The sequence below is a fragment of the Manis javanica genome, chromosome 4 (assembly GCF_040802235.1).
Source record: "Manis javanica isolate MJ-LG chromosome 4, MJ_LKY, whole genome shotgun sequence".
Lineage (NCBI taxonomy): Eukaryota > Metazoa > Chordata > Mammalia > Pholidota > Manidae > Manis > Manis javanica.
Window position 1 is genome coordinate 7,649,947 of NC_133159.1, and position 26,886 is coordinate 7,676,832.

Sequence of the window (26,886 nt, forward strand, 5' to 3'; positions counted from 1 at the left end):
AAACAGTGAATCAGTGGCATCTTACTACACTGATGGACAGTGACTGCATTGGGGTATGGGTGGGGACTTGATAATATGGGTAAATGAAGTAACCACATTGCTTTTTCATGTGAAACCTTCATAAGAGTGTATATCAATAATACTTTAATAAAAAAAATTTTTAAAAAGAATGCCTGTGATATAGTTTAAGAGGAGCAGTCATATACATATACATACACATAAACATATGTATCCATATGCATAAAAGTGCCTTACTGGGTTTGCCTTGGGATGGCTGTGTGTAGGGAATAAACATTTGAATAAGGGGTGTTTTGGCTAAGAATGTGAGCTCTGGAGCCAAACTCCCTAAGTTCACATCCCAGATCGCCACCAGCTAGCTCTGGAGCCTTTCATAAGTTATTTAGCCTCTTTGCTATGGCTTCCTTATCAATAACATGGGGACAGTAAAACATCTCCCTTTTTGAGTGGTTGGGAGTATTGAATAGGCTTGTATGCAGGAAGTACTTACAGTTCAGAGTAAGTGTTCCCTGAATATTGGCTATTATTTATGTTAAATCTTACACATAGAGACTTTTGGTTAGAAGCATACTTCTTACTTAGTTACCATTTGTGTGTCAGGAGATGTTCTTTCTAGAACTATGTCTCCTTGTCACATGTTACGTGCAGTGTGAGCCTTAATAATACTCTGTCAGCATGTGAGGTTGAAACGTGTGGGGCTATATGCAGTGGAATCCAGCAAAAGAGAGAACTAAGCACCCCGGGCAACTGTTGCTATTTGTGTCCTGAGCAGCAGCTGCCCTGGACAGATTTATTTTTTAATCCCGATCTCACTGATAGCCTGGGATGTGGCCCTTCCTTGGAGAAGTGGATTGGTTGGGATGTCTGGTCTTTGAGGAGATTTCATGACCACATGTTGTAAAGATTCTTCTATTCCATGTGAAATATGAGGTGCTAAAGCTTTGTGTGTAGGAAAAAGGAAGAGATTCAGTGTTCAGTCAGTCCCTGGAGGGTAGTGTGACTGGATTAATCATATGAGAAATTACTTTTAATATAGACAGTGAGACTTAATGCTTTTTAGTCAAAAAGTAATTTTACTGTTTATAACATTCTACAAATAATTTAATGGTCTGTGACTCCATTGTATACACACATATACATACACATGCACATATATACATATATTATAACATAGGTATTAGTTATTAACAACTGTGGATTTTAGAAGTAAGACTATCTTTTCAGTGAATGCTTCCTTACAAATGCTTATTCTGAAGTAGATATGATCTTTAAAAAATTTTGTTTCAAATAATGGTTAGGTTAATTCAGTAATTTTCTAATTTTTATTTCCGATGTGTTGAAATAGTTCAAGCTTATGAAGCACCTTGAAATAGTAAAATGGCCTGTTTCCAAATTTTGGCTGCTAACTTACCTAGGCTTGCTTAATGAGCAGCTGCTGTATATCAGGCTCTGTTCTGAATTCTGGAGACACCTAGTTAGCCGTTGGTTTGTTTCTTTGCAAGTTCTATATATAAATCCTACCAATTAAAAATGTGATGATTTTGTTTTTGATTGCCCTGTTTCGATTCAGTGGTATGAATTTACTGATTTGGATGTTTTGAACTTATCATGTTGAGCTAAAGAACATGTAACAGTGATTTATAAAATCAAAACATTTTCATTCTCTAGGTATTATTAACCCAAAGAACCCAAAGGAAGCTCCAAAGTCCTTCAGCTTCGACTACTCTTACTGGTCTCACACCTCGGTGAGTGTTCTCACGGTGCAGTGTAGTAGAACAGTGTGCCTGCAGGCCCATGAGGAAAACTGAAGATAATCGGCATCTTAGGAAAAGGGAGGGTAGGGCCCTTCCTTCAGTACCTACTGAAAAGGTACTACAGAATCAGTACTCTTATTTTGATTGGACCCTGAATCTTGCTGGCTTCTAGGGGTTGTTTCTAAACTAGACTTTGCTTCTGCATCTCTTTGTTGTGTGTTTTTTGTTCTTTTCTTCCTACTTTTTGTTGAAGTGGGAGGTGTTTTAACCTATTGACAAAGTCTAATTGTCATGGGAAGGGCCCATGAAAGGGACTGGAAACATTCCTCACTGAAAGCTGTGTTTATTGAGAAATAACTACACTAAGTGGAGTGAGTTCAAAGTGTATGTGGACCTGACCTTTGATCTTTAGGCCACATTTTCTACTTAGAAAATTTTCGTGGAGCTCCCTGTAAACGGAAGAGTGATACTTTTAAGGGTATGGGAAAGGGAATGTAATCAAGTCAGGTAATTTCACTTAGGTATTTCTATGTTTTGCTGACCTGGATGACACTAGTAGTGTACATATCTATGTGTTCAGTGAGGAAAATAAACTGTATAGGGGGACTTTAAAAATGTATAGTATACTTTAGGTGACCACTGTGATTCCAAACATTTTTATTATAGCAGTAATGAGATAATCATAGAAAAGAGTATGAATAAAATGCCATTTATTTCTCTTTTTAATCATTGCAGCCTGAAGATCCCTGTTTTGCATCTCAAAACCGCGTGTACAATGACATTGGAAAGGAAATGCTCTTACATGCCTTTGAGGGATATAATGTCTGTATTTTTGCCTATGGGCAGACTGGTGCTGGGAAATCTTATACAATGATGGGTAAACAAGAAGAGAGCCAGGCTGGCATCATTCCACAGGTAAAAAACAAAACAGTGAAAAATCTGTGTTTATTAATACTATTAGACCTCAATTGTTTTAATAGTTATTTTTATTTAGCAAATGTTTATTCAGGGACTATCCTATATAAGGCACAAAGATGAATTGTCTGTTGTTTTTCCTCAAAGGAGCTAAGAGTTTGATGGAAAAGACTAACGTGTGTATGTCCGTCATTAAAGGTGGGAAGCTGACATTTTGTAAAGGTTTTTTCACTATACCCGTGTCATGCTATTTTATCTTTAGTGTTATCAGCTTCTTAAAATTAAGAGATAGTATGTATCAGGTTTTGTTCTGAGTCCTCAGGACAACAGTGAATATTTTTGGTCTGATATTTTTTTCCAGGTTCCATATATAGAACACCTCTTAAGAATGTGATTATTTTGGTTTTTGATTACCTTATCAGAGATAACCTCCCTTTGATCTCATTAATTTAGTACTATCACTTTAAGCCTGACAATTCTTTTTTAGGGCAGTTAGTCTTGTGATCTTTGGGAATGCAGTAGAATTGTGACATAGGTATTACAAGGGCCTTCTTTTGTTAATAAGGGGAATGTGATTTACTTTTACTAATGGCATTTGGGATTAATTTTAAAGTGTTCTTTTGCTGTAGGCCTAGTGTGACTATATTCTGAGAATAGCATACATAAGGGAGCAGTAATTACTTTTTCTAATGGGCTATTTGGACTATAATGTTAAATAAGTTATATAATTGAAATGCTTAATTATTGCTAGATTAAGAAATTTTCAGAAAAAATGAACATGCTAGCATTTTTATTTTTCTGTAAAAAATATGTCTGTATTAGGACATATATTTGGGAATAGATCTTCTTTGTATATAGTAATGGCAATAATTATAATACCAATTAGAGAAAACATTATGTAGCACGTACCATGCACCAAACACAGGTCTAAGTGCTTTACAATATTAACTCATGTAATCCTCATATGACTCTAAGAGGTAAATGTTCTTGTTGCCCTCATTTTACAAATGAGAAAATGGACACAGAGAGTTTATATCAAGTGCCCTGGTAAGTGGCATAGCTAGGATCCAAACGCAGGCAAGGCTGTTCTAGACTCTGTTTTTACTACTATGTAATATGTTCAGTAAACAATAATCGTAAGATTATAGCAAGTTATACTAAACAGTTATATTTATTTTACTGCATTACCACACTTACTTTCTCTTCTGCTTTAATTTGTTGGCTATTGGGATCCTTATATATAATTACATATGTATTTCTTCTGATAGAATTTTAGAAAATTTTATTTAATGCAGAAGCATGAATTTTTAAAAAGATTTATTTAGAAACTGTCATTTATAATAAATTTTAAATTCTATTTAGATTTCTAGAGAATCATGAACATACAGTTCATTTTCCAAATGTATGTTGATTGCCTTAATAGTAAATGTATAGCAAATGAAAATTCAGTCTACTTATATTAATTACTTTTATTAAAATACTACATATTTTAAATGAATTTAAAGGATAGGAGAGTGTGAAATTTTGTAATTTTCCTAATCTAGAAAGTTAATGTTTTCTTTTGAAAATGTCACTGTGTAAAGTAGCCTTTCATAAAGAGGTTGGAATCTTAAGACAGAGGTAAAGGGAAAATTTTATAGAGTCAAAATTATTCTTGAAAATACCTTCGTTTACTCCCTTCAAATGGTATGCAGTCTCCATATGTGTGTGTAAATCTATAATGTGTATAGTAAGTGACAAGTTACGATAATGTTTATGTATGAATAAATACTATGTGTGTCAAGTGTAGTTTAATAGTTTTCCTGCTGCAATAATAATGCTGATAGTAGAGGCACAGTTCTTCTAGTGTATAGTATGAAGGGGTGAATGCACATAACTTACATGTGCTAGTGACTTAACACCAGAAGAGACAGAATTCCTCCTCTTCCCCTAAATGTGGCTTTCTTTCTAAAGAAACATTGAGATGCTATTGTTGAGGGAGAATATAAAGACTAGATGACACAAATGCATTGAGAACTTTCCTTCTACTTCATTCAAAGCATTCACCTTTGATGTTTATGCTGTTAATATTTTGAGAAGGAAAGAGACAGGGATCTGGCATTTGTTCAGCACCCACGGGTAACTTGGCACTTCTCTGCTTACGCTATTCCCTCATTCATTTCTGTAGTTATGTGAAGAACTATTTGAGAAAATCAATGACAACTGTAATGAAGAAATGTCTTACTCTGTGGAGGTGAGTACACTGTGGGTTAAAATGAAAGGATTTTGTCCTCCTTTCCCTGAAAGGTTACTTTTAAATGGTCTCAAATTATGACTATAGATCACTTAACCGTTCTCCCAATTTTCTGCTTTTAGGCTATTTCTAAGTTTTGGTTATAATAAATAATGTTGCAGCTGAATCCTTGTTCATAGGTCTGTGGCTTCGTTTTCAGTTATTTCCTTTGTTTGTAATCTTGGTTTGTGAGAGAATACATTTGAATTGTCAAAAGGCCTTTTAAAAGCAAGGCTACCGATTTTCAGTCCCATCAGGAGGTGTATATGCAGTCATGTGCTCTTGCCAGCATTTAGTATTATTTTTTAATCTTTGCCAATTTGATAAGGGAAAATTTCTCACTCTTGTTTCAGTTAGAATTTCTTTTATGATTAATGTGGTTGAACATCTTGTAAATTACACATGTGCCTGTTTACATTTTAGAATTGCAATGTTTTTCTTACTCATTTGTATGAACTCTTCCCTCTTTAATAATATTAATAATGATGTTTTACAGGCATAGGTTTTAAAGATATAATCAAATCTCTTCTCTCCTCCTCACCCATTTATAATTTTTTATAATGTTAGGAAGTTATTCTCCATCCAGTATATATCAGCTCTTTCAAGGAGAGGTCTGTAGAATTACATTATATACATTGGTTCGTTTGATAAACAGTCCCACTTTTTGTATGTGCTTTATAAAGTGTGTTTCACACACCCCATTTTTGGCATTCAGTTTCATAGTACTTGAAATTATTAAAGGGTTCTGTTATGATGAGCCTTTTGTTCTGAGCAAATAAACTTTTTTACACAAACTCTTGACTTTTCTTATGTATATGTTGTGATTTTCCATAGGTCTTCCACAATTCCTAGTTGACCCACTTAGCTGCTTTGGGTCTTTTCTTTGCCTGTAAAGTGTTGCATAAGTTCATAAATTTTAAAGAATTCTGCCTTGTGACTATCATTCACCAAAAGGGGAATGTGCTGCTCTAAAAATATTTTTTGTTAAAGTGAATTCTCTAAAAAGCTTGTCTTATTCCATAACTATTCATTTTTGAATGCTAAATGTATCACATGGAAACTCAGTAGATTTTTATTATTTTTATTAAAATAACACAAATTTTAAATAAATTCAGAGATTAGGGGGGTGACAATTTTTTGAGCATATAGGTAATTAAAGAAGATGCCATTTTCTTTCATGTAAGTCAGAGTTCACAGGCTTATTTAGAGTACAGTGTAGACCCCTAGGCATACTGTGGTTCCTTACATTTGTGGGACTTTAACCCCTTCTGCTTCTCTCACTTATTTACTCTGGTCCAGCTACACTGGCCTTGTTGCTGTTTCGGGAACACACCAGAAACATTCTTCAGAGCCTTTGCATTTACTTTTTCTTCTGCTTGAATTTTTCTTCCCCTGGATATCTTTTTCATTTAAGTTTTTCACCCTCAAAGTCGTTCACTCCAGTCTTACCCTCTCAGTGACACTTACCTTGACCACCTTATTTATTACTACACCCTAGCAGTCTTGACCTCTCTTGCCCTATTCTTTTTTCTCCATAGTACTCATCATATACTAACCTACTTCATAATTTTACTTGTTTTTTTATGTTGTTTATTTTCAATATCTTGTATTAGAATCTTAAGCTCACTTAGGCAGGGATCTTTTGTTTTATTTACTGATGTATGCCAAGTGCCTAGAAAAGGCCTGGGAGATAATGGTGTTCAGTGAATTGAATTTGTCAAGTGGGGTTTGTAATGGTTAGTTCAGAAGTAAAAGAAACAGTGATGGCTTTAGAAGAATTTGCATGTATATTAGAGAACCAGTGATGAAGCACACCAACCTTTACCCAAGGTTTCTTGGGTCCTCTTAGTCTCACACATGTGTGAAAAGGGACAGCAACTTTTCCAAGAAGATACAATACAGTGGCCCCCCCTTATCTGCAGGGGATATATTCCAAGACAGGAGTATTCCTGTCTTGGATATGCCTGAAACTGTGGATAGTACCAAAACCTATATGTATATTATGTTTTTTCCTTTATGTCCATACCTATGATGAAGTTTAATTTATAAATTAGGCACAGTAAGATATTAACAACAATTAGTAATAATAAGATAGAACAGTTATAACAATATAATACTGTAGTAAAAGTTACATGGATCTGGTCTTTCTCAAAATATCTTGTTATACCCTTCTTGTGATGATATGAGGTGATAAATTGCCTGTGTGATGAGATGAAGTCAGGTGAATTACATAGGCATTGTGATAGAGTATTAGGCTCCTGGTGAGCTTCTGATCATAAGGGAAGGAAGATCATCTGTTTCTGGCACCTAAATGACCATGGATAACTGAAACCTCAGAGAGCAAAACTGCAGATAAGTGGGGGCCTGCTGTGTCTTCCTGGGACTCAGGATTGTATGTGCAAGTTTAAGTACATGAGGGTGATTAAAGTACCATATCACTGTCTAGGATGCCCTGCTTTAAAGAAGAATATTTGTTGTCTTTTTGCTTTACTATCATAATGGACCAATTACTTTATCTTTGAGGGTTCTCAATATTTTAACTGATTTTAAAATACAGTCACAGAGAGTGAGTGAAAGAAAAGGGCAATAGAAAAGGAGCTAATGTTCTATTTCAGATACTCTGAAATTGTGTCTATGGAAATTTGAAGTTGAAAAAAATGCAGAAGTTATATTGTATACCTGCGTAGCTAGCTGATTCAGAAGTTTCTGATTCCTAGGGAGGCATCATAGAGGCTTATTGTGGTGAATTTATCCAAGTTCAGAGCCTTGTTTGCTTAGAAGTCTGATATTATGGATAAATCGAGAACAGAAGTATCCTTCAAAGTTAGACTCTGGAGTGAAGCTCATTTGATTGTCAGGAAACTGCCTTGTTTGTTTCTTTCCCCTGAAGAAGAACTGTTACCCAGATCAACAGTCACATTCGCAAGCCTGGCATATTATCTTTCTGTGGGCAGACCTCTATTGGAACCTTACTGGGTTTTTGGTGAACATGGAATTAGAGAGGAGTTGATTAGACAAATTACATGGTTAATTGCCTCAGTGAAGAAATGATAGCCATCTCCATGATAGGAATGGTCCTGCTGATGGGACAAGAATTCGTGAAGTGTATTGTCTGAAGCTGCCTCTTCCCCCACAAGACTTGGATAGGTCCCGCCACATAGTCAGAGTCCACGCTGAGCTATCCTCACCCCTCTGGTAGATACGTTTTTGTCCGTAATCAGTCACAGTGTGATGGGTCTTAAGGTATTAGTGTTTCTTTTGTCATCCCTGCTCCAGGATATTGATACTGTTCCTAATAGAAACCCTTTTTCCAAGCTTTTGGAGTAACCTCACTGTAATCCCCAATTATTAATAACAGATACATTAAAAAAATACTAATGCTAATACTAATAACTGATAGGTTGCTACTAAAAATTATCTTTTTTCTGCCTAAGACAAGTAGCAGCTACTGTCTGCCAGGATAGCCTGTTTACCTTCTTTTCCTTCCTGAGAAAGTCAGGAGGCTGGCACTAACTATGCAGTAATGTCTGTGCATACTGTTAAAGGATTGAAGACGCTAGAACTGTGGGACTTCACTTTGTAAGGTCTCTGATTTCTACTTGTACAGCTTTTAATTAAAGTTTAAAACAGTCTTTTAATGTACAGGATTTCTTTTCCCGAGTCCTTTAAAGAGGTAATAATTTGCCCCTAGGTGAGCTACATGGAAATTTACTGTGAAAGAGTACGAGATTTGCTGAATCCAAAAAACAAGGGTAATTTGCGTGTGCGTGAACACCCACTTCTTGGCCCATATGTGGAGGACCTGTCAAAGTTGGCGGTCACTTCCTACACGGATATTGCTGACCTCATGGATGCTGGGAACAAAGCCAGGTATGTTAGGAAACAGACTGATATCTGAGGTCTTTGGCACATTTTGAGGCCCTTTGTTCCTGGTTAAGGGTTCAACACCACATTTATAGCTATGGAATTTGCTGTAATTGTGGAGTCCTCTGATCCTTCGGCTATGCTGGGGAAGTAAGGGCTTCAACATACTTGTTGTCTTTCTCCTCATCAAACAATGCACTGCTGAAACATGTTAGAACTTTGGTTAAGTTCTATTAGGATTTCATCAAGCCATGGTAAAATGTTGGTTGTCATGTACTGTCGTAGTAATTAATTGATTCTGGAATAAATGAGCATATAATAAAGAATAAAAATTAAATGCCTCAGTGGTTTCTAAAGGGACAACTAGGGTATAAAAATGATTCTTATTTTTTGGAATTGGAGGGTAACTTGATAGGCTCACAAGGTATATTGAGAGCAATTTATGTAAGTGACAATCTTGTAATCTGTGAATACATTTAAAGCAGTTGCTTGTAATTGTCCTTATAATGTGAAGCCTGCTGTCCATTTTAACTTTCATCTGAGAATTCCATTATCATGTGTCACCTTTATGTTTATTTAGGACAGTGGCAGCTACCAACATGAATGAAACAAGTAGCCGTTCCCACGCTGTATTTACCATTGTTTTCACCCAGAAGAAACATGATACTGAGACCAACCTTTCCACTGAGAAGGTAGGAGAACTATAGTCTCTGGTCTTGAGTTGTGTAAATGGGGATTTGCAGCTGTCCCTGCTACCCTGTGCACTTTGTGGAAGGGAGGAAAGTTACCTTATTTATTTAATGACATGGGTTTGTAAGTGAAATTACAAGATGGAAAATAGGGTTAAGAAAAAACAATCCAGGACTTTGGGTCTCAAAAACTACTCTATGCAAGAGAGTGAAGCACTTCCGTGGGGAGAATATCTTTCCTTTTCTTCTTAACTGGAAACTCTTAATTACCTTATTAGCTTTGTGGTGCAGGTATTTTATTTTTTGAGCCCTCATAATGTTACTATGGGATTCAGTGTTCAAGCAAATGATTAAGCAGGCAAGATATGTTTTATTCTTGGAAAATAAAAAACTGCGTAGCAGTTTGGATGTTCTTCAAATATCTTTGCTTGTTTATCATTTTCTACAGTAGTTAAATGGGGTAAACTTTGTAATTAAACTGCTGGCTTCAGATCCATGCTCTGCCACCTTTCAGTAGTGTTACCTTGGGGAAGTTACTTAACCTCTTTGTGCCTCAGTTTCCCCGACCTCATAGGATTGTTACCAGGATGAAGTGTTAATAATATAGGCTAAGTGCCTGGTACAGAGTAGCCACTCAATAAATGTTACTTTTATTGTTATTGTTAATAACAAATTTATGTTGAATTCTACTCTGCCTACATTCCGAAGTGTAGCACACAGCTGGATTTTTTAATCTGAAGTTAAATTTATTGTATTGGCAGTTATAAAAGATCCTTTGCCTTATAAACTGAGGATTTTATGATGCCAGTGATCACTAAAACAAGAATCACCTTTTACATGGTGACTAGTTTTTAGCTGAAAATTATTTTTTAAAATACACTCTGCATATAGGTGATCAAATAATTTGATATTACTTAGCCAGAGATTAAAATATGAATGCTAATTAGCAGTCAGTATTGGTTTGAAGGCACCAGGGACCATCCTATCTGAAAGCATGTTTTTCCTTTCTTCCATGGTGTCAGTACAAAAATAATGATGTTAACCCCATAACCATAGTTTCTTGATAATCTATTTTAGATAATTTTGTCTAAACTTTCCTGAAGCTTTATTTTGAACAACTTTATTGAGATGTTATTGATGTAAAATAAATCATTCATATTTGAAGTATAAAATTAGATCACAAATGAATATACCTGTAAAACCAGTATCACAAGCCAAATAATGAACATTTCTGTGATCCTGAAAGTTACCTCATGCCCCTTTGTAAATCACTATATCCCTTATTCCACCCATCCTCAGGCAATCCCTGATAAATGTTTTTGTCATTATAGATTTGTTTACACTTTCTAGAATTTTACATAAATGTAGTTTTCACTGTTTTTGCTTGGCTTCTGTCACTTAGCTTATGATTTTGAGTTTCATCTGTGTTGTATCAGTAGTTCATTCATTTTTATTGCTAATTAGTGTTCCAATGTATAGCTATATCACACTTTGCCCATTAATTCATCTGTTGATGGGTGTTTGCAGTTTTTGATCATTAGAAATGAAGATGCTGTAAACATTTGTGTACAAGCCTTTGTGTGGATATTTGTTCTTGTTTCTTTTGGTAAATACCTAACAGTAGGATGGTAGACTTATGGTGGCTCTATGTTTAGCTTCTTAAGAATCTGTCAAACTGGTTTCCAAAGTGATTGTATCATTTTACATTCCCATCAGCAGCGTGTGAGTTCCAGTTCCTGGAAGCTTCATTTTTAACATGCCATTTAATGGGTTAATGAGTTTTATATATTTTTTATGACTTACTATTGTAAAATCTGTCATGTTTATGTTACAATTACTTATTTTGAACCGATATAATTGCTGTGAACTTCTGTGCGTGCTCTTTCAATTGACTACAGTATACATTGTCTTTCTTGTCTTAAACCATGTGTAAAAGCCCTAGTTAATGTTTTTAGTCTTCTCCATGCCTTACTCTCTTAATTTCCTGCCTCTAAATGTTTTCTACTTCTGTCTTGCTTATTTCTGAGTTGCCCCAATGTTACTGTTCTTTACCAGGTCAGTAAAATCAGCTTGGTGGACCTCGCAGGAAGTGAACGAGCTGATTCAACTGGTGCCAAAGGGACTCGATTAAAGGTATTTATTTTAGCAAACAAATGCTTAATTAATAGGTGTTCTGTAATACAAGTCACAAACTATGGCCAAATCAGCCCACTGTCTGTTGTTGTAAATTAAATTTTATTGGGACATGGCTATATTTCCTTGTTTATGTGTTTTTGACGGCTGTTTTTGTGCTACAATAGTAGAGAAATGGTGATAGAGACCACATGGTCCACAGAATCTTTTAGAAAATTTTGCCATCTTCTCTGTAACTTCAATGAAATGTTAAATTACTTAACATGACAGGTAAGGTGAGAGCTGCATTGTATTTTGAGGAAAAGGCAGAATGTGAATAGTAAGGACAGTAAAGGGAAAGGATACAGAAGATCCATATGCGAGAACAAGCATGAGCTTCTCTAGAGATGTGGTTAACAAGAGTAGAAATTCCATGGTGGTGAGTTTTAGGAAGAAGGCTGCATCTGTAAGTTTTTGGAGCACAGACTTTCTAAAGATACTTTAGGGTTGTGAGTTAGGCATGTGGTCCCAGCATTCATCAAGTGGAGAGGAGGAGAGATTGAGGATTAAAGGAGGTTTTTAGAACTTGTGGTCGTAAATAAATAATACTAGTATATGGCTAATTGTATTTTATGTATTATATATGATATGGCAGTAGTAAAAATTGTTCATCCTTCATAATTCTTTCATGTTTGGTATTGATTTCAGGAAGGAGCAAATATTAATAAGTCTCTCACAACCCTGGGCAAAGTCATTTCAGCCTTGGCAGAGGTGGTAAGTGTTAATACTTCATTATAAGGGAAAATTTGTTCAATAAATGTACTTGACAGTATTTTATGGATGTTTATGAAGGCTGTCCTTTTCTGGCCCTTTTATGTAATCTTGCCTTTCTCCTTTTAGAGCTTTTCAGATAAGATACGAGGTATAACACACTTTGACTTTGTACCGAATGTAAAAGAGATTGAGGAGAATGAAAGAATGGCTAAATCTGTAAAGGCTAGAGTAAAAACAAGTTCCTTACAAAGACCTAAGTTTCACTATTTGTTTGAGTTTTATTTCATAGCTCTTATAAAAACCAAGTAAGATACAGTACCTTTTGGAGTATTTTGAGCAGTTTGCCTTGATGAATGCTGTTGAATTGGGGGCCAATGATGTATTTTTAAAAACAGTTTTATTCTTTCGTATTCCTTAACAGTGGAACATTGAAACTGAAACATTTTTGTATGAGGGGCTTCATTATTTAGCTTAGAGCTAAGGAGGTTTCTAGTCTTTGTTTGCTATAATTTAATACCTTATTTGAATTCTTAAAAACAATTAAATGCTTTCTTGCTTGTCCCTGAGAAGTCATATTAAATTTATGACTTAGAGTTTAAATAAAATATTTTGTATTTGGCGGCTTATCCTGTGTTCTCATTCTCTCTTCTAAATGCTTTCATCTGTAGGATAACTGCACCAGCAAGGTACAGTTGGACTTTGGTAGTAATGAACTATGATCTAGTTGTAGAATCAATTGTGATGCTTTTAAATCTTCAGCAGGATGTGTGGAGGTATAAATAGGAATGGATTTTAAAAAGTTTGTTTTCTGACTCTGGAATTTAGAATTCCCAGTTTATTTAGGTGACCATAAATCATGAGACTTCACACCAAAATTAATTTGGGGAACATGATGTGCTTTGGAGAAGAAATTCAGAATAAAGGAACCAAAGGGAAATTTGAGGAAGCTTCTACATGGTGTCACCGTGTAATGTTTCTCTTAGTGATCTGTAGGACTGTGGCTTGAAAGTCCCCTATAAACCTCTTAAAAAGGCAATGAAAGAAATTTCTTAAGGGTACCATTCTAAAACATAGCTGTCTTCTTGAAATTATTAGTATATTTTTCTTAAACTTCTTTGTATTACCTTGTTGCCTACCATGAAAGTCTTTCAAATTGAAAAAAAATTTTCTATTCTTTGGTTATACATAAAGTGAAGGCAGTTAGTCCTTTTATTTTATTTTATCATTATTATTATTTTTATTAAGGTATCATTTTTATACACTCTTATGAAGGTTTCACAAGAAAAACAATGTGATTACTACATTCACCCATATTACTGAGTTCACCCCATACCCCATTGCAGTCACTGTCCATCAATGTAGTAAGATGAAGGCAGTTAAACTTCTAACTGCATTTAGAAAACATACTACTTGCATCTTTTTAAATCCAAATACAGTAGATTTTTCTCTTCCTTATATTTCTATACAAATACTCTAAAATTTGTACTCTTTGCATGAAAGAACATTAACAGTTCTGAGTCACATGAATAATATTGGGGATAGAGGCAATGTTGCATAGAAATTCTTTACACTCATATTTTTAAATATTAAAAAAAATACAGATTTGTTTAATCTCTACTTGAAAGAATAACTTCATAAAAAGAAATGCCCTTTTTCTTTTTTTCTCTTACTGGAAAAAACTGCTTTAGACTTAAAATCATTCTGCTCTTTGGTATTATACATGTGTGGATATTCTTTAAATATCTAATTTGGGACCCAGAACCTGAAGACTGTTAAAACTTAGTGATCATTCCAACTTACTTGCTTGTCTGTTACATCCATATAACCAAAGGAAAAGTTTACAAAGTTTGTATCTGTATGTTTCCTGCATTGCTCTGTGCCACAATAATTTGCAAAAGATTTTTCATACTGTTTTGTAAAACTCAGTTTAGTAGTTTGCATCTGTCATAACTATAACAAATCAGACATAAATTTTTGTATTTCTGGAACAAGCATAATTTTTGGTGAATTAAGATGTATTGTTATTTCCACTGGGGAGAGAAATGGGGTTATTACCATCCACACTTACTAATATTTTTTTAAGAGAAATTAATGATCTAAGTAAAGTTTTGTATGTAACTACTAAGGCATTTATTTTTTACAATTATGGATGTGAAAGCAAATACAGAATGGCTAAAATTCTGGGGTATTTTCAAATGGAAAAGATTGAAGTTCTATTTGTGCTTCTTCATTTAGCAACTCCTTCTAAATTTAGTTTAATTGACAGAAATGAAAATAGAACCTTTTTGGCATACCGACACTGCTTATTTTTATAGTACTGTTTGCAGTCCTTATAACTGGTGCACTTTAAATCTTGGAGAATTTCAGTACTAACCATAGGCAAAGTGGAGTGTTGAGGTGCAGTAGGGATAAACTGAAATTAGAAAAGGATAAACTGAAGTCGTGGGCCTCAAAAATTTTCTAGTGTAGTGAAAGTTACCCTAAACTATGACTGACTGAAGTTTAAGGCTCCCTAAAGGCCTCTGTAATTTAGAAACAGAACCTGCTATGGAAAGTAGCTTTCTGATTGGTGGGACATGTGTCTGTGGGTGGAGTGAGATGAGATGAATGTAGGACAGTTTTGATAAGAGATGCAATTAAAGTGCCACTTGCCTACTTTACTTCCTTTCCTCCTGAACAAACCTGAGGTCAGTTACTTAGTAATCCTATTCTGAATACATACGCTTTCACAAGAAGTAGATCATCCTTAGTTTAGTTTAACCTCAGATTATACCAGGAATGGTATATAGAACTGCTGAGTGCCGGGGAATGTTCAGTGGCCTTCCCCTCAGTAGCTTCTTAAGTTACCAGGACAACAGTAGTCAGCTTGCAGATATTGGAGTAGCTATTAGCTGCAAAGCATTTACATTTATTTTTACTTTCAGAGGACACCATTTTCTCCATTTCAGCATTGGCTTTGCATTGGTGCTTTTCACTTTATCTATTGATACTGAGAACAGTCATAGTGAGAGCAGTACAATTAAACTCTTGATATATAGAAATTTCGTCTTGCAGTCTTTACAGCTCTGCAGATTAGTAAATCACATCACTTTCTTAGACCACTTTGAGTCCTAATTCTAATAGTTGAGTTTATTTGGTGCATAGTTTACCATTAAGAAACCAAATGTGTGTAATGTATAACTTTACAAGAGTTGCTACATATGCAGCAATCCACTTGATGGTTTGGTGGTTGGCCAAGTAAATTCATTAGCTAAATGACTTGCTCTCCTATACATCTAACCTGGAACGCACAGGGTTCATATTTGTCCCTCTGCAAAAGTAAGAATTACTGTTTGAGGATTGGGTATGAAATAATATTAGGGAATTACTGTTAATTTTGTCAAGCATGATAATGGTCCTGTAGTTTAAAAAAAAAATGTCCTCTTTTACAGATAGGTACCTTAACTTTTATAGGTGAGATGTTGCTGGCTATAAGAGATATGATATGGACAGGATATTAGATAATAGTATTATCTAATACTTTTGGTGTTAAATTTCCCGAATTTGGTCATTGAACTGTGACTGTGTAAAAGAATGTCCTTATCTGCTGCAGTATTTGGGGATAAAAAAGTATGGTGTCTGTAGTTTACTCCCAAGTGGTTCAGAAAGAAAAGTGTAGGAAAGTGAGGAACAATTGAAACATGTTGATAATGGTTGGAGCTACCTGACAGATGTACGGTGGCTCATGATTCTACTCTCTAAACTGTTGTGTATGTTATAAATATTTCAAAATAAAAAGAAATTACTCATGAGCTTTGGGTATTGGGTATCACAGCTAGGAGTGTTCAATGTTCTCCTGTAATTTACTTGGGGATTTTAGGTGGGTTTGCCTCTCTTGTGAATTTTCTCTCCCTAACAATGCTAAGACCATTTCTTTTCTGTTTAATAGAGTAAGAAGAAGAAGAAAACTGATTTTATTCCCTACAGAGATTCTGTACTTACTTGGCTTCTTCGAGAAAATCTAGGTATGTAGACCACTGGTGCATGGTTACCTTTTTGAAGCTGTTTACTGATTATCTTTGGTGGTTCATTGTCCTGTATGTCTGTTTTGGGGAAGAATAGTCTCTAGACATCCATGTTACTGAGTTGAGTGCTCCTTCCCTTTCTTCATTTTTACTTTGATTTAAGCTGGTTGGGTTTTCTCGCCTTTAAATCAGGATTTTCTTCCATACTTGGTTGACTTTAAGACATGAACTGTGGAGTAGTTGTCTTCCTCATCACCCACCTCCTTCAAACTGTTGCTGCCTCTTCCTTTTTGAAAACTCTGTGCTCCTTTGAAGTGCACATAACCAGTTGTTACCAACCCTTAACTCCTTTCTGCTGATGTTTTCTGACCTTCAGGTCACCGCCCTTCATTTGTGGTTCCTCTAGCTCCTTCCTTGATGAGGAGGGAGTGATCAGCTGTGCCAAATGTGCTGGGAGATGGAAGAGGCTGAGAATGACCTGCCAGACTGTCCAAGTCATCACTGACATTCACTTGCTAAGAGTGGCTTTAGGGTAGCAGCTGAGGTCTTGATTGGAGTAGGAAGAAGGAAATTGGACACAGTGTAAATTAGACATCAAGATTTGAATGTAACAGTGCCTGCCTGGCATGGGGACATTCAAGAAATTTGTTGACTTTTGATTAAATCTTAGGGTCTGAGATTGTGCTGATTTAACACATTCAATAAAATTCTTTCTAAAATGAATATGATTTGAGATAATCATGATCCATCTTTTCAGGTGGCAATTCTCGGACTGCAATGGTTGCTGCTCTGAGCCCAGCAGATATCAACTATGATGAAACCTTGAGCACTCTGAGGTACTGCAGTTTGGTCTCAACAGCTGAGAGAACACAGGGTCACCACAAGTCATTTTGTAGGCTGTGGATTTTCTTAGGCTATATGGGTAGTCATTTATGTAAGGAAGAGTCCGTCCTGCTTGTAATACAGAAAGCATAGGAAAATATTTTCATTATAATAGAATTTACCTGTTCATGGTTTTCAGTTTCATTTTGAAAGGCAGGAACATTTTCATAGGAAAGATACTAAAATTGCTAAAGTGAGATTTTTGGACAACTTTTAGGTAATAGTGAAGGTTTCTTATTAATTTCTATAAAAAAAGTGTCCCCTTATTGTTGTGTTTGTCATAGATATGCTGAAATTGTAAAAAACAATACAATTATGAGTACATGTAGCATTAAAAAAATTATCGACAGAATGTTCACTAATAGAATATTTTTACGTATGAGTAGGGTCCATTACTTTAATCCAGAACTTTCTACTCTTCCCCCCTTAAAGACACTTTTGACACAATGGATAGTCTGACAAATTAGTTTTGAGCCTCTCTTTGGTATTTATTTCTTTTGTAATCTTAGGTAAATCACTTAAATTAATCAGAGACTTTTTCCTGTCTTTATAACATGTGTAAAGCTTTCTATAAATGTATGTTTACATTTATGGCTCATAAAATGTGTAAAGAAATACTCAAGCTGTTTGATTTAGAAATAGTGGTATGTTACTTATGAGAAGTAGAGCATCTGAAGAATGGCAAAAATGAATTTTCTTTGTGGATTTAGATATGCAGATCGTGCAAAACAAATTAAATGCAATGCTGTTATCAATGAGGACCCCAATGCCAAACTGGTTCGTGAATTAAAGGAGGAGGTGACACGGTTGAAGGACCTTCTTCGTGCTCAGGGGCTGGGAGATATTATTGATAGTAAGTGTATTAAGTATCAAATTAAAATCTAATCCTTTGCTCTTTAGCGTTCTTACATTTAAACATAGATTTAAGGAACTTGATGAAACTAGATGGTAGAGAAAGGGTTTATTGTTTTGCTTTTTCTTCTTAAAACACCCAATGCAAATGATCTCAGAATTCCTTTATGTATCAGGTGATCTATGTGAAGTCAAAATTTGTTTTTAAAACATGAACAAAATATATCACTGCTTATTTTTATTAGATAATTTTTTATTAGATACTTTAAATTTATTAGATACCTATTTTAGATCAGCAATGAAGTTTATTAGCTTATTCTCAGTGAGAAGTTAATCACATAAAAATGTTAACTTGAAATTTTTGTGTTATGGGTTTCTCTGGATTAATGTAGTAGCAGTAATATATGTATGAGAAACCCATCATTCTAGTCTCCTTTCTGATAACATTTACCTTTGAGTGGTATCTTTCCCCTCCCACAAAATGATTGAATGCTCCCGACCCTGCTCCCTATGAACATGGGAAGGGGGAAATGTCCGATTCCTCTCAAGTTCAAGAATTAGACTTCCACAGAGTATTGTTTTACAGTGTTGTCTTAAAATGAATCTTTTTTTATACCTCAGTGATCTGCCTGCAGAGTGTCTAATCAGAAGTTAGATCAATTACCTAGATTATTCAGGTAGAATATTATATGTATTTATTTAATAAGCATAATTTTATTTTTTGAGCAAAAATTACTGTTACGTTGCTTGTAGTTTAGTTCTTCTTATTGTTAGCACTTGAGTTTCCATGACTAGTTTATAAAATAAGAGTGTATTCTAAGTGGTAGTTTTTTCATCTTCCCAAATGCCAAATACTGCTCTGTTCCTGCTCTTTGTCACTGCTGAACCTGAACTTTGACCCTTCTTGTATTTTCCCTCCTGCTTACCTTCAGTTGATCCATTGATCGATGATTACTCTGGAAGTGGAGGCAAATGTGTGTATGCCATGTATTGGTTATTTCCAGTACTCTGATTTGCTAATCTGCCTCTGCTGGATCAGTCTTAAAATGAGCTTTGCATGCCAGCAATCCCAGTGGGGAAATCCCAGACAGAGCGCACTGTAAATTCAGAAATGATCCTGTTTTGCCCTCCTTGTTTTCAAAGCAGTCTTTGTTGAATTCCAGGTTGTGGCTCTAATAAAGTCTAGAGGCTTAAGAATCTCTTGTTGCTTCCACCCTTAGTTTTCCCTTTTATGTGACTAAAGTGAATCAGAAGTCATAGGTGATGAAGCTAGTAATGACAGCAGCTCACATTTATTGAGTTTTTATAATGTGCCAGGCACCATTCTAGGTATCTTGAATACATTGCCTCATTTAATCCTTATCAGTGATATTGTGCCCATTTTGCCAGTGGAGATTCTGCTGTCTGGAGTGCCTAGTTGGCTACTAAGAGCCCATGATTTCTGTTGGTCAGATTGAATAGTTAACTCAGAACCCTAGCTTTTAGTCATTACTATACCTTTTGGCCTCCTGAGATCCTTCAGAGTCTGATTATTTAATAGAAAAATCCTTTTTAATTAGCTGTGTAATTCTGAGCCTTGATTATACATATAATTAAAAATCACTTCCAGCTGGCTGAACTCCCTGTTACCAAATAGCTCTCTGAATGTCCGATCGGGGCTCCCTTGTGCTTGTGCTGTCAGTTTCCTCCATATCTTGGGTCTTTACTTACTTGGCAGTTAGGTAAACTTTTTTTCCTTTTCATGAATTACAAATTAAATTATAGAAAACTTGGGTGTCTTAAAATGTGTGCTTGAAATGAGGACATTTTATAAAGGATCACACCCTCCATATATACCATTAAGTTGATGAGGAAATAATTTCTTACCAATTTAAGATAATTCATCAAGGAATTGTTACCTTAGAAGAAATGAAGAATCTTGATTTTTTTTTTTGGTTTAGTTTTTTATTTTTGTTGATTTGTCTGTTGACTTAACAAGGCATGCCAGAGAGTGAGGAACCAAATGCGGCCCTTGCTGCTGTGATGAGGTCAGACCTTGAAGACACAATGATGTTCTGACACAGGGTGACTCTTGGACTGAATGGCTCTGTCTGAGATTTCCAAAGCTGACTGATACTGGTGTGAGGACGATGCCATCTTGTTCTTGCTTTTGTGCTCAGGCGGTGCTGCTGCCAGCTTGTTGCCTCTTTTCTGAGCAGTTGTGGCATCTTTGGAAAAGCCTGTGCATGACTAAATTTTAATCTGTGTCCATGCAAGAAAGCAGCCCTGACTACTGAATTTCCATTTTGACCTATTCTTAATTCCTTTTAAGGCTTGCATGTGTCCATTGGACCTTCTAAACTCCATCCCTCCTCTTCTTTCCCACCTTGCAGCCATTATCTCATGGCTAGTTTTTTGCTCCAGTTCCTTTCCTACATTTAAAACTTGCTGTTTTACAAGTTTCCTATGTTCTGTATTTGCAGATGGTGGTTTTCAAACTGTCTTGAAGCAGCCACTGGTTTTAAGGGGTTTCAAGAACTGACTTTGATATAAGTAGAAATGAGCAGATCCAGAGAAAGTAGTAATATTTTTTCTGATTCTTGGTATTGATTCTTATCCTTTAAGGAAAACTTAGTTTTGATAGGAATTTTAACCAGTGTAGATTTTCTCAAATTTATAGATGAACCAATTTTAAAATAGGAACATAATACCTATGCTTTTCCTCTAGTGTTTATTTGAGGATGATTAATGAAGGCAAGTACAAACAGCAATTTAATGAATTTTGTTGTTTGTGGTTCTTTTTATTGAAACTAAGTTTAAAAGCAAAATTTACAGTTTTATTGAAGATGTTAATAAATGAAAGTATGTCTCTAAAACTTGCATTTCCTTCTTAGAACTCAGCTTGCCAATGACTCATGGTCATACTGTTAGGTGAAGTAAGAGCCTTACTTAAATTAGCAAATAATCAGCCTTAATTTTTGCTGATTGTAATAGATGAATGTAAACTATACCAAATTCATTAATTTTCTCATTGTTCTCCCCTTCTGAGGTAATCAGCCTTCCCTGAGTTCTTAAACTGGACTTAACACAAAAATTCCTGTCTTTTATACAATTACCTCTCCTGTTTTTTTCAAGGCATATTTAAAAAACCCTTTTTAGCATGTTGAAAAATACAAAGGACCCTACTAAGTGCTCAGGTTTTTGTTTTAACTGTAAAATTTTCTTGGGAATTTTTGCTGATTGCCATAAAACATTGGCCAGACTGATACGTATTATTATTGAGAAATAAATGATCATCTTTTATCCCTTGCTGTTGCTATAATTCTTAACTTCTAGGATACCAAGTATTAAACACAGACATGTTTTAGAACTGCCATCTAGAACAATTATAACTTGCCTTTGTATTACAGTGTGTCTTTGTCTTGGCGCTTTATTGCTGTTCTTTCTTACGCTGGTGTTCCTTCCTGTCTTTTTTCTTCCTCTGCTCCTTTCCTTCTTTTCCTCTTTTTCTGCCTTCCCTTCTTTCTGTCTCCCAGATCTGAAAGATTTTCAGAACAATAAGCATAGGTACTTGCTAGCCTCTGAGAATCAACGCCCTGGCAATTTTTCCACAGCATCCATGGGGTCCCTTACTTCATCTCCATCTTCCTGCTCACTCAGTAGTCAGGTGGGCTTAACATCTGTGACCAGTATTCAGGAGAGGATCATGTCTACACCTGGAGGAGAGGAAGCTATTGAACGCCTAAAGGTAAGTAAGAATTCAGATTGAAAGGTATTCTGTGTAGCTCCACAAGGCAGAATTAGGACTAAAAATCACTGAGATTTTGGGTTGACATATGGAAGAACCTTCTAACTCTCAGACGTGTCCTGAAAATGGAATTTGCTGCTTTGTAAGATAATTAATTTCTTTTCACCAGAGTGCTTGAATCTGACAAGGCCTGACAGATGAGAGAGATGCATGGGGCAGCTGGGAAGCTGGCCATGTAAAGTAACTGATTGGTAGATACATCCTTTAATTCTGAGGTAGTTTATGAGTCCCAGTTAAAATGTTTAGTTAGAATTTAGCTGGAAACTAATTAGTTGGAAACATTTGGTTTCACTTGAAGTTGGAATTCTGTATAGAGCCATGCTTCTGTTAGTAAAATAAATACACAATCAAAAGAAAGTTTGAACACTGGAGTAGCTGTACCAGGTTTATTCAGAGACACATGAAATAATGTCTTCTGGAAGTTTGTAGGAAGTCTTGGAACTGTGGTCACTGCTGTGGAAGGGCTGCTGCCTCCTGTGCTGGTGCACATGGGGTCACGGGCCTTAGTGTTGTGCGCTTGAGTCCTTGGTGTGCGGGTCACCTGCCATGGCACCCAGCCTTGCTTTCCCAGCCTATGGCTGGCTCTGTTGGGTACTTTGTCATCTGAGTTTGGAGCAGCAAAGCCTTCTGACTCTCAGGTTCTTCCTCCCCCCTTCGGTGACTACAGAGAACAGACAGTTCTCCTGGTGGTGCCATCCATCGAATCACTGACAGCATCACAGATGCTTTCTTTCCCGCTGCTTGTCACCTCTAGGGAGAAAGTTGTGGCCATATGTTTAGGCCTTTGTATTCGGGAGTGCTAAGGTAGGGAAAACAAGGAGGGCAAAAAAAATTTCCAAGGACCTGGGCAGTTGCAGTCATGCTGCCAGTCAACAGTCCTCTTCCCTTGCAATCAGCACTGTTCCTGACTGGGCTCCTGGGAACAAACGAGCGGCTGAAAAGGTTTGCTGAGCCCTTTCACCACTGAAAACGGAGTGTAGCTTGATGGCAGATGCTTTCGTTTTCGTTTTCAGGTGAGGCCGATAAAGGTTTTATGTGAAGAATGGGCTTCTGCTCCTTAATCAGCCTGCCTTTTCAGTTGGCATTTTACTCACTCCAGCATCAGATAATTCAGAAGCACAAGTAATGATGTTATTTCTTCCTTCAGAAGAAGTTAGTGGAAAATGGGGAAAGTTCTGAAATACCTGACAAAGGGCGAGGACCTGAGAAGTCTCTTCATTAAATGTTGCAAATCAAAGGGTAATTTGTGCAGCTGTAAAATTAACTTTGAAATCTTACTAAAGACATGAGTGAAGCCCTGTGTGGGAAGGGTTTATCCATTCATTTTATCACAGTAGGTATCAGTGATAAAGGTGCTAAGCAGGGTTCTGTTCAGGTCAGCGGCGGGGAAAAGCAGGGCTTTTGTGACAAGGCAAAGTGAAATCTCCCACTCACTGGTTAACATGAAGTGTTCTTTGTCTTTGGGGGTTTTGAAAAATCTTACTATTTGCTTATTAAAGTGTTAGTGTACAAATGTGATTATACTTCCCTATAATGTACATCTTGGTGTAAAAGAAAAATTCTTGACTGCCAAGTGAGACCAGCTGAAAATAACATTGAATGTTAGGAGTCAAGACATGAACCAGACTCTTTAAGAAGTAGGTCACCCAGTGTCTTCCAAATAGTTTCTAGGGAATAACACTGCCATTATTCAGGGAACCCTCCCCCCAAACTCCCTACTTCCCACCAAAAACACAAGAAAATGAAAATGTATTACTTTCATCAGCAAATAAATCTTTCTGTTGTTATTCTCCTTTAAGCCAACATAAATGAAATCTTCATTTTCCCTAGCCCTAGAAAATAGCTGCTTTATGGTTTTGCATTCAGGTTTAAGTTTTTAGTACAGCATGGTAGTTCACTGAAGCGTAAGTGCCATAGTTCTATCTTGTGAATGGTGAGAATTCCATTCCAGGAGACTTGCATTTTTAATGCTGTAGGCAGATAACATCTTGCATCCACAGTGCAAAGCATTGATTTGTACAGTGAAAATGCTTGAGAATTTCTCATTGTTGAATGTGAGGGAGGTGTGTTCCTAAGACTGCAGGATTAAAATACTATAATGGAAAACAGGAATAGAGAAGGTTAATTCATTTTTCTAACATTTTATTTCCCTTTGCTTCTCTTTATTTTTGACTTAAAAAATGATCAGTTGGTAGAACATTTTTACACAGGGTATTGCTGTTGCTTCATTGTTATGGAAGAGACCCATGTTTTATACCTGTCTTGCCAATGGGTTTCAGCCCTGGGCAAGTTCGCTATGGATTCAACGTGACCAAAGAAATTGACAGCAAAATGTTCTTTGGGGTGAAAGGGTTTATCACGCGGCTTGTTCTCCTGTAGATCAAGCACTAGCGTCTCTGCCTCCGCCCAGAGCACTGGGCCGAGCTCTCTATATAGCACAATAATAGCTTATTGCCTAAAGGTGTTGAAGCGGTAGCCTAGCAACAGGCCAGTTACATCATCAGGTGGTTTAAGTTCAGTGAGGATCCTGGCCATAGGAACCCCAACTTCCCCACATACCCCATTATAAATTTCTTGAACCCTCCACAAACCTCTCTGGCAAAGAGAGTGAAATATAATTGTTTTCAGTTTTCAGTTGCAAACTGAGTTGAAGTGTATGTATCCTTGATTTGGATTCCTGTTCAGTAACATTTTAAATATGTAGCTACAGCTACTGTGTGGTGGCTCTGGTGTTCATTAGTCTGGCATCACAGTCAGTACTGAGTGCCATTGCTTAGGCTTAAGCTATAAATAGCCACAAATATCCATTACAGAAACATGCAAGGGCAGCTCCGGGGCCCCGCATTTGGAACTCACTTATGGAGCATGCTGTGTTCAGTACAGTAAAACCTTGGCTATCTGGTGGCTTCAAGGAATGTTCCATGTAGTAAGTGTTTAACCTTTTAAGTATCACAATTTCAACTGTACTTTTTTTCATGGAAGTGTTCCTGACATGTTCTGTGGATATCTTTGCCACTGTAATTGAGTCATGCTGAAGATGTAAAATTGTGTTTAGGATTATTAACTAATGCTATACAAATAGCTAGACATACCAGATGTGAGACCAGAGTTGAAAGATGCCTGAGCCCAACAATTCTTGGAGCTTAAAAAAATCCTTTCTTAGGTCACTCTGTTTTTTGGATTTTTAAAAAAAAATGTACAGTACCTGCAGGAAGGAAGGATCCTTAAAGTGTCTCCTCACCTTCTCATTTTGGGTGGGCTCCGGGGGGCACTGGACACCAGCCTGCTGGGCTGCTATAGGCTGAATTTGATGACTCCAAGACTGAAAGCTGCCTTTGTGTTGGACATCTCTATTTTGTTTATACTAAATTTGTTATTCAGAATTTAAGACTATTTTTAACTTAATTTATGGTGGGCCGTTTTGTAGAATCTTTTCTTTAAAGCCTACTGGTTCTGCCTTAACTGAAGAAATAACACTAAGAGTCAGGAAACCTAGCTCTAGATCTGGGTCAGGGAGTACTGTGGCCTCAGGCTAATTTCTTAGCTTCTCTGGTCCTCTGTTTATCTGTAGAATGGTTCTAGAATACATGGCTTTTTCCAGCACTGAAGTTTTGCTAATATGACACTTAATATCATCTTTTTTACCTTTCTTCAAAGTTTTTAGACAACATAAAAATTGCAACTTGAAGCTATAATGAGAACTAAAAGGCAGTGTCTTACTCAGTTCACTCATTAAATCTCTTTTCTACAAAGAGATCATGTTCTGATTTACCCTCCAGGTGGTGAGTAAAATTAGAGGTTACATTACAGTTGGCAGCAGAATGGTAAGAAGATTCTTAGATAGTAACTTTGCCTCCTTGGGGTGAGTTTACAGTTACCCCAAAATAGAATAGCTTTAATACAGCCAGATAAACCTCTGCTCTTACATGAACTTTTTCTGGAGATAACCAACCAGGAAAAAAATACATACTTTAGGTATCACATGGGTCAGATTGTCTTCCATAACCAACATCAGTGGCTTGTGGGCCACACATACATGATTAGGATGAGTCTGCATGCTTGGGTTTGAGCATCCTGTTGTCCTGTTCCTTTGCTTTCGAAGTTGTCACTTTGGGATTGTAAAGGTTTCGACCCAGATCCCTTTCATAAGCCTTAATATGCTATAGGCGATTGTGCTGGCTTGTTTTGTACTTGCACTTTGATAATCATGTATAGAAACAGTTAACATTACCCTGGTATAGTTTTGTTGAAGAGCATTGGTGGTGCTTAACTGACATGCTGCCGACCACTTGGTACCTGTTACACTTCCTTTCCTGGCCGTTCCACTCTTTGCTGGAATTGTGTGAGTTTTTCTTAGTTGCTGGCCCTCTAGCATGGCATGTTGGTTCCACTTGGCTTTGGAGTGGCACATGCACTACATATTAATCATTCCTATTGGTGGACTGTGGAGAGATGCCATTCAGGTAGCTGTTTTAGTCTCTCAGCCTCAGCATGTGTTCAGAGGGTTAATGAAGGCCAGTTTAGGTGGTCTTATCTCTTTCCCTCCACCCTCTCCACTCCTGCTGAAGACATGTTCCAGCTCTTCCCACTTAATAACCAACTCCTGTCTGAACAGAGTACCTCATAAGTGGCCCTGTGATATCAACCTTATACTGATGCCTGTGCCCCTCAGTTTTGCTCTACCTCACTTAGCTAGTTGTTGTTCTTCCTCCTTGTCCCCGTCCTCATGGTTCTCTGCTGTTTGTTTCTCCTGATTTCTTTACTCCTGTGCTTTTGCAGCTGCTGCCTTGTGCTCTCAGCTTTTTCACATGTGCCCATGTCTGTTCCAGAAAACCACACTGATCAGTAAATAGACTGATTGTATTATATACTCACAATTTCTTTCTATGTAGATAATTATGTTTTGGAATCCCAGAGACTTCTTAAATAGCCTCTTAAAGAATCATACAGTGAAGTATTTTAT

At 36.5% G+C, this 26,886-nt stretch overlaps 1 protein-coding gene across 12 annotated transcripts in view; it reads left to right on the forward strand.

Moving 5' to 3' along the window:
• The window catches only part of KIF1B (kinesin family member 1B), a 132,070-nt gene that overhangs the window by 33,964 nt on the left and 71,220 nt on the right, over positions 1–26,886 (forward strand). For 4 of the 12 annotated variants that reach the window (XM_036999718.2, XM_036999731.2, XM_073233171.1 and 1 more), the window contains exons 3-15: positions 1,687–1,763; positions 2,508–2,687; positions 4,855–4,920; positions 8,651–8,829; positions 9,404–9,515; positions 11,568–11,645; positions 12,333–12,398; positions 13,067–13,084; positions 16,327–16,402; positions 17,160–17,238; positions 17,995–18,137; positions 19,069–19,110; positions 21,652–21,863. In XM_036999718.2, the coding sequence (XP_036855613.2) occupies positions 1,687–1,763; positions 2,508–2,687; positions 4,855–4,920; positions 8,651–8,829; positions 9,404–9,515; positions 11,568–11,645; positions 12,333–12,398; positions 13,067–13,084; positions 16,327–16,402; positions 17,160–17,238; positions 17,995–18,137; positions 19,069–19,110; positions 21,652–21,863 (1,328 nt within the window). The remainder of the gene's footprint in view (positions 1–1,686; positions 1,764–2,507; positions 2,688–4,854; positions 4,921–8,650; positions 8,830–9,403; positions 9,516–11,567; positions 11,646–12,332; positions 12,399–13,066; positions 13,085–16,326; positions 16,403–17,159; positions 17,239–17,994; positions 18,138–19,068; positions 19,111–21,651; positions 21,864–26,886) is intronic. The other 8 variants (XM_036999737.2, XM_073233174.1, XM_036999732.2 and 5 more) reach the window with 6 other exon arrangements.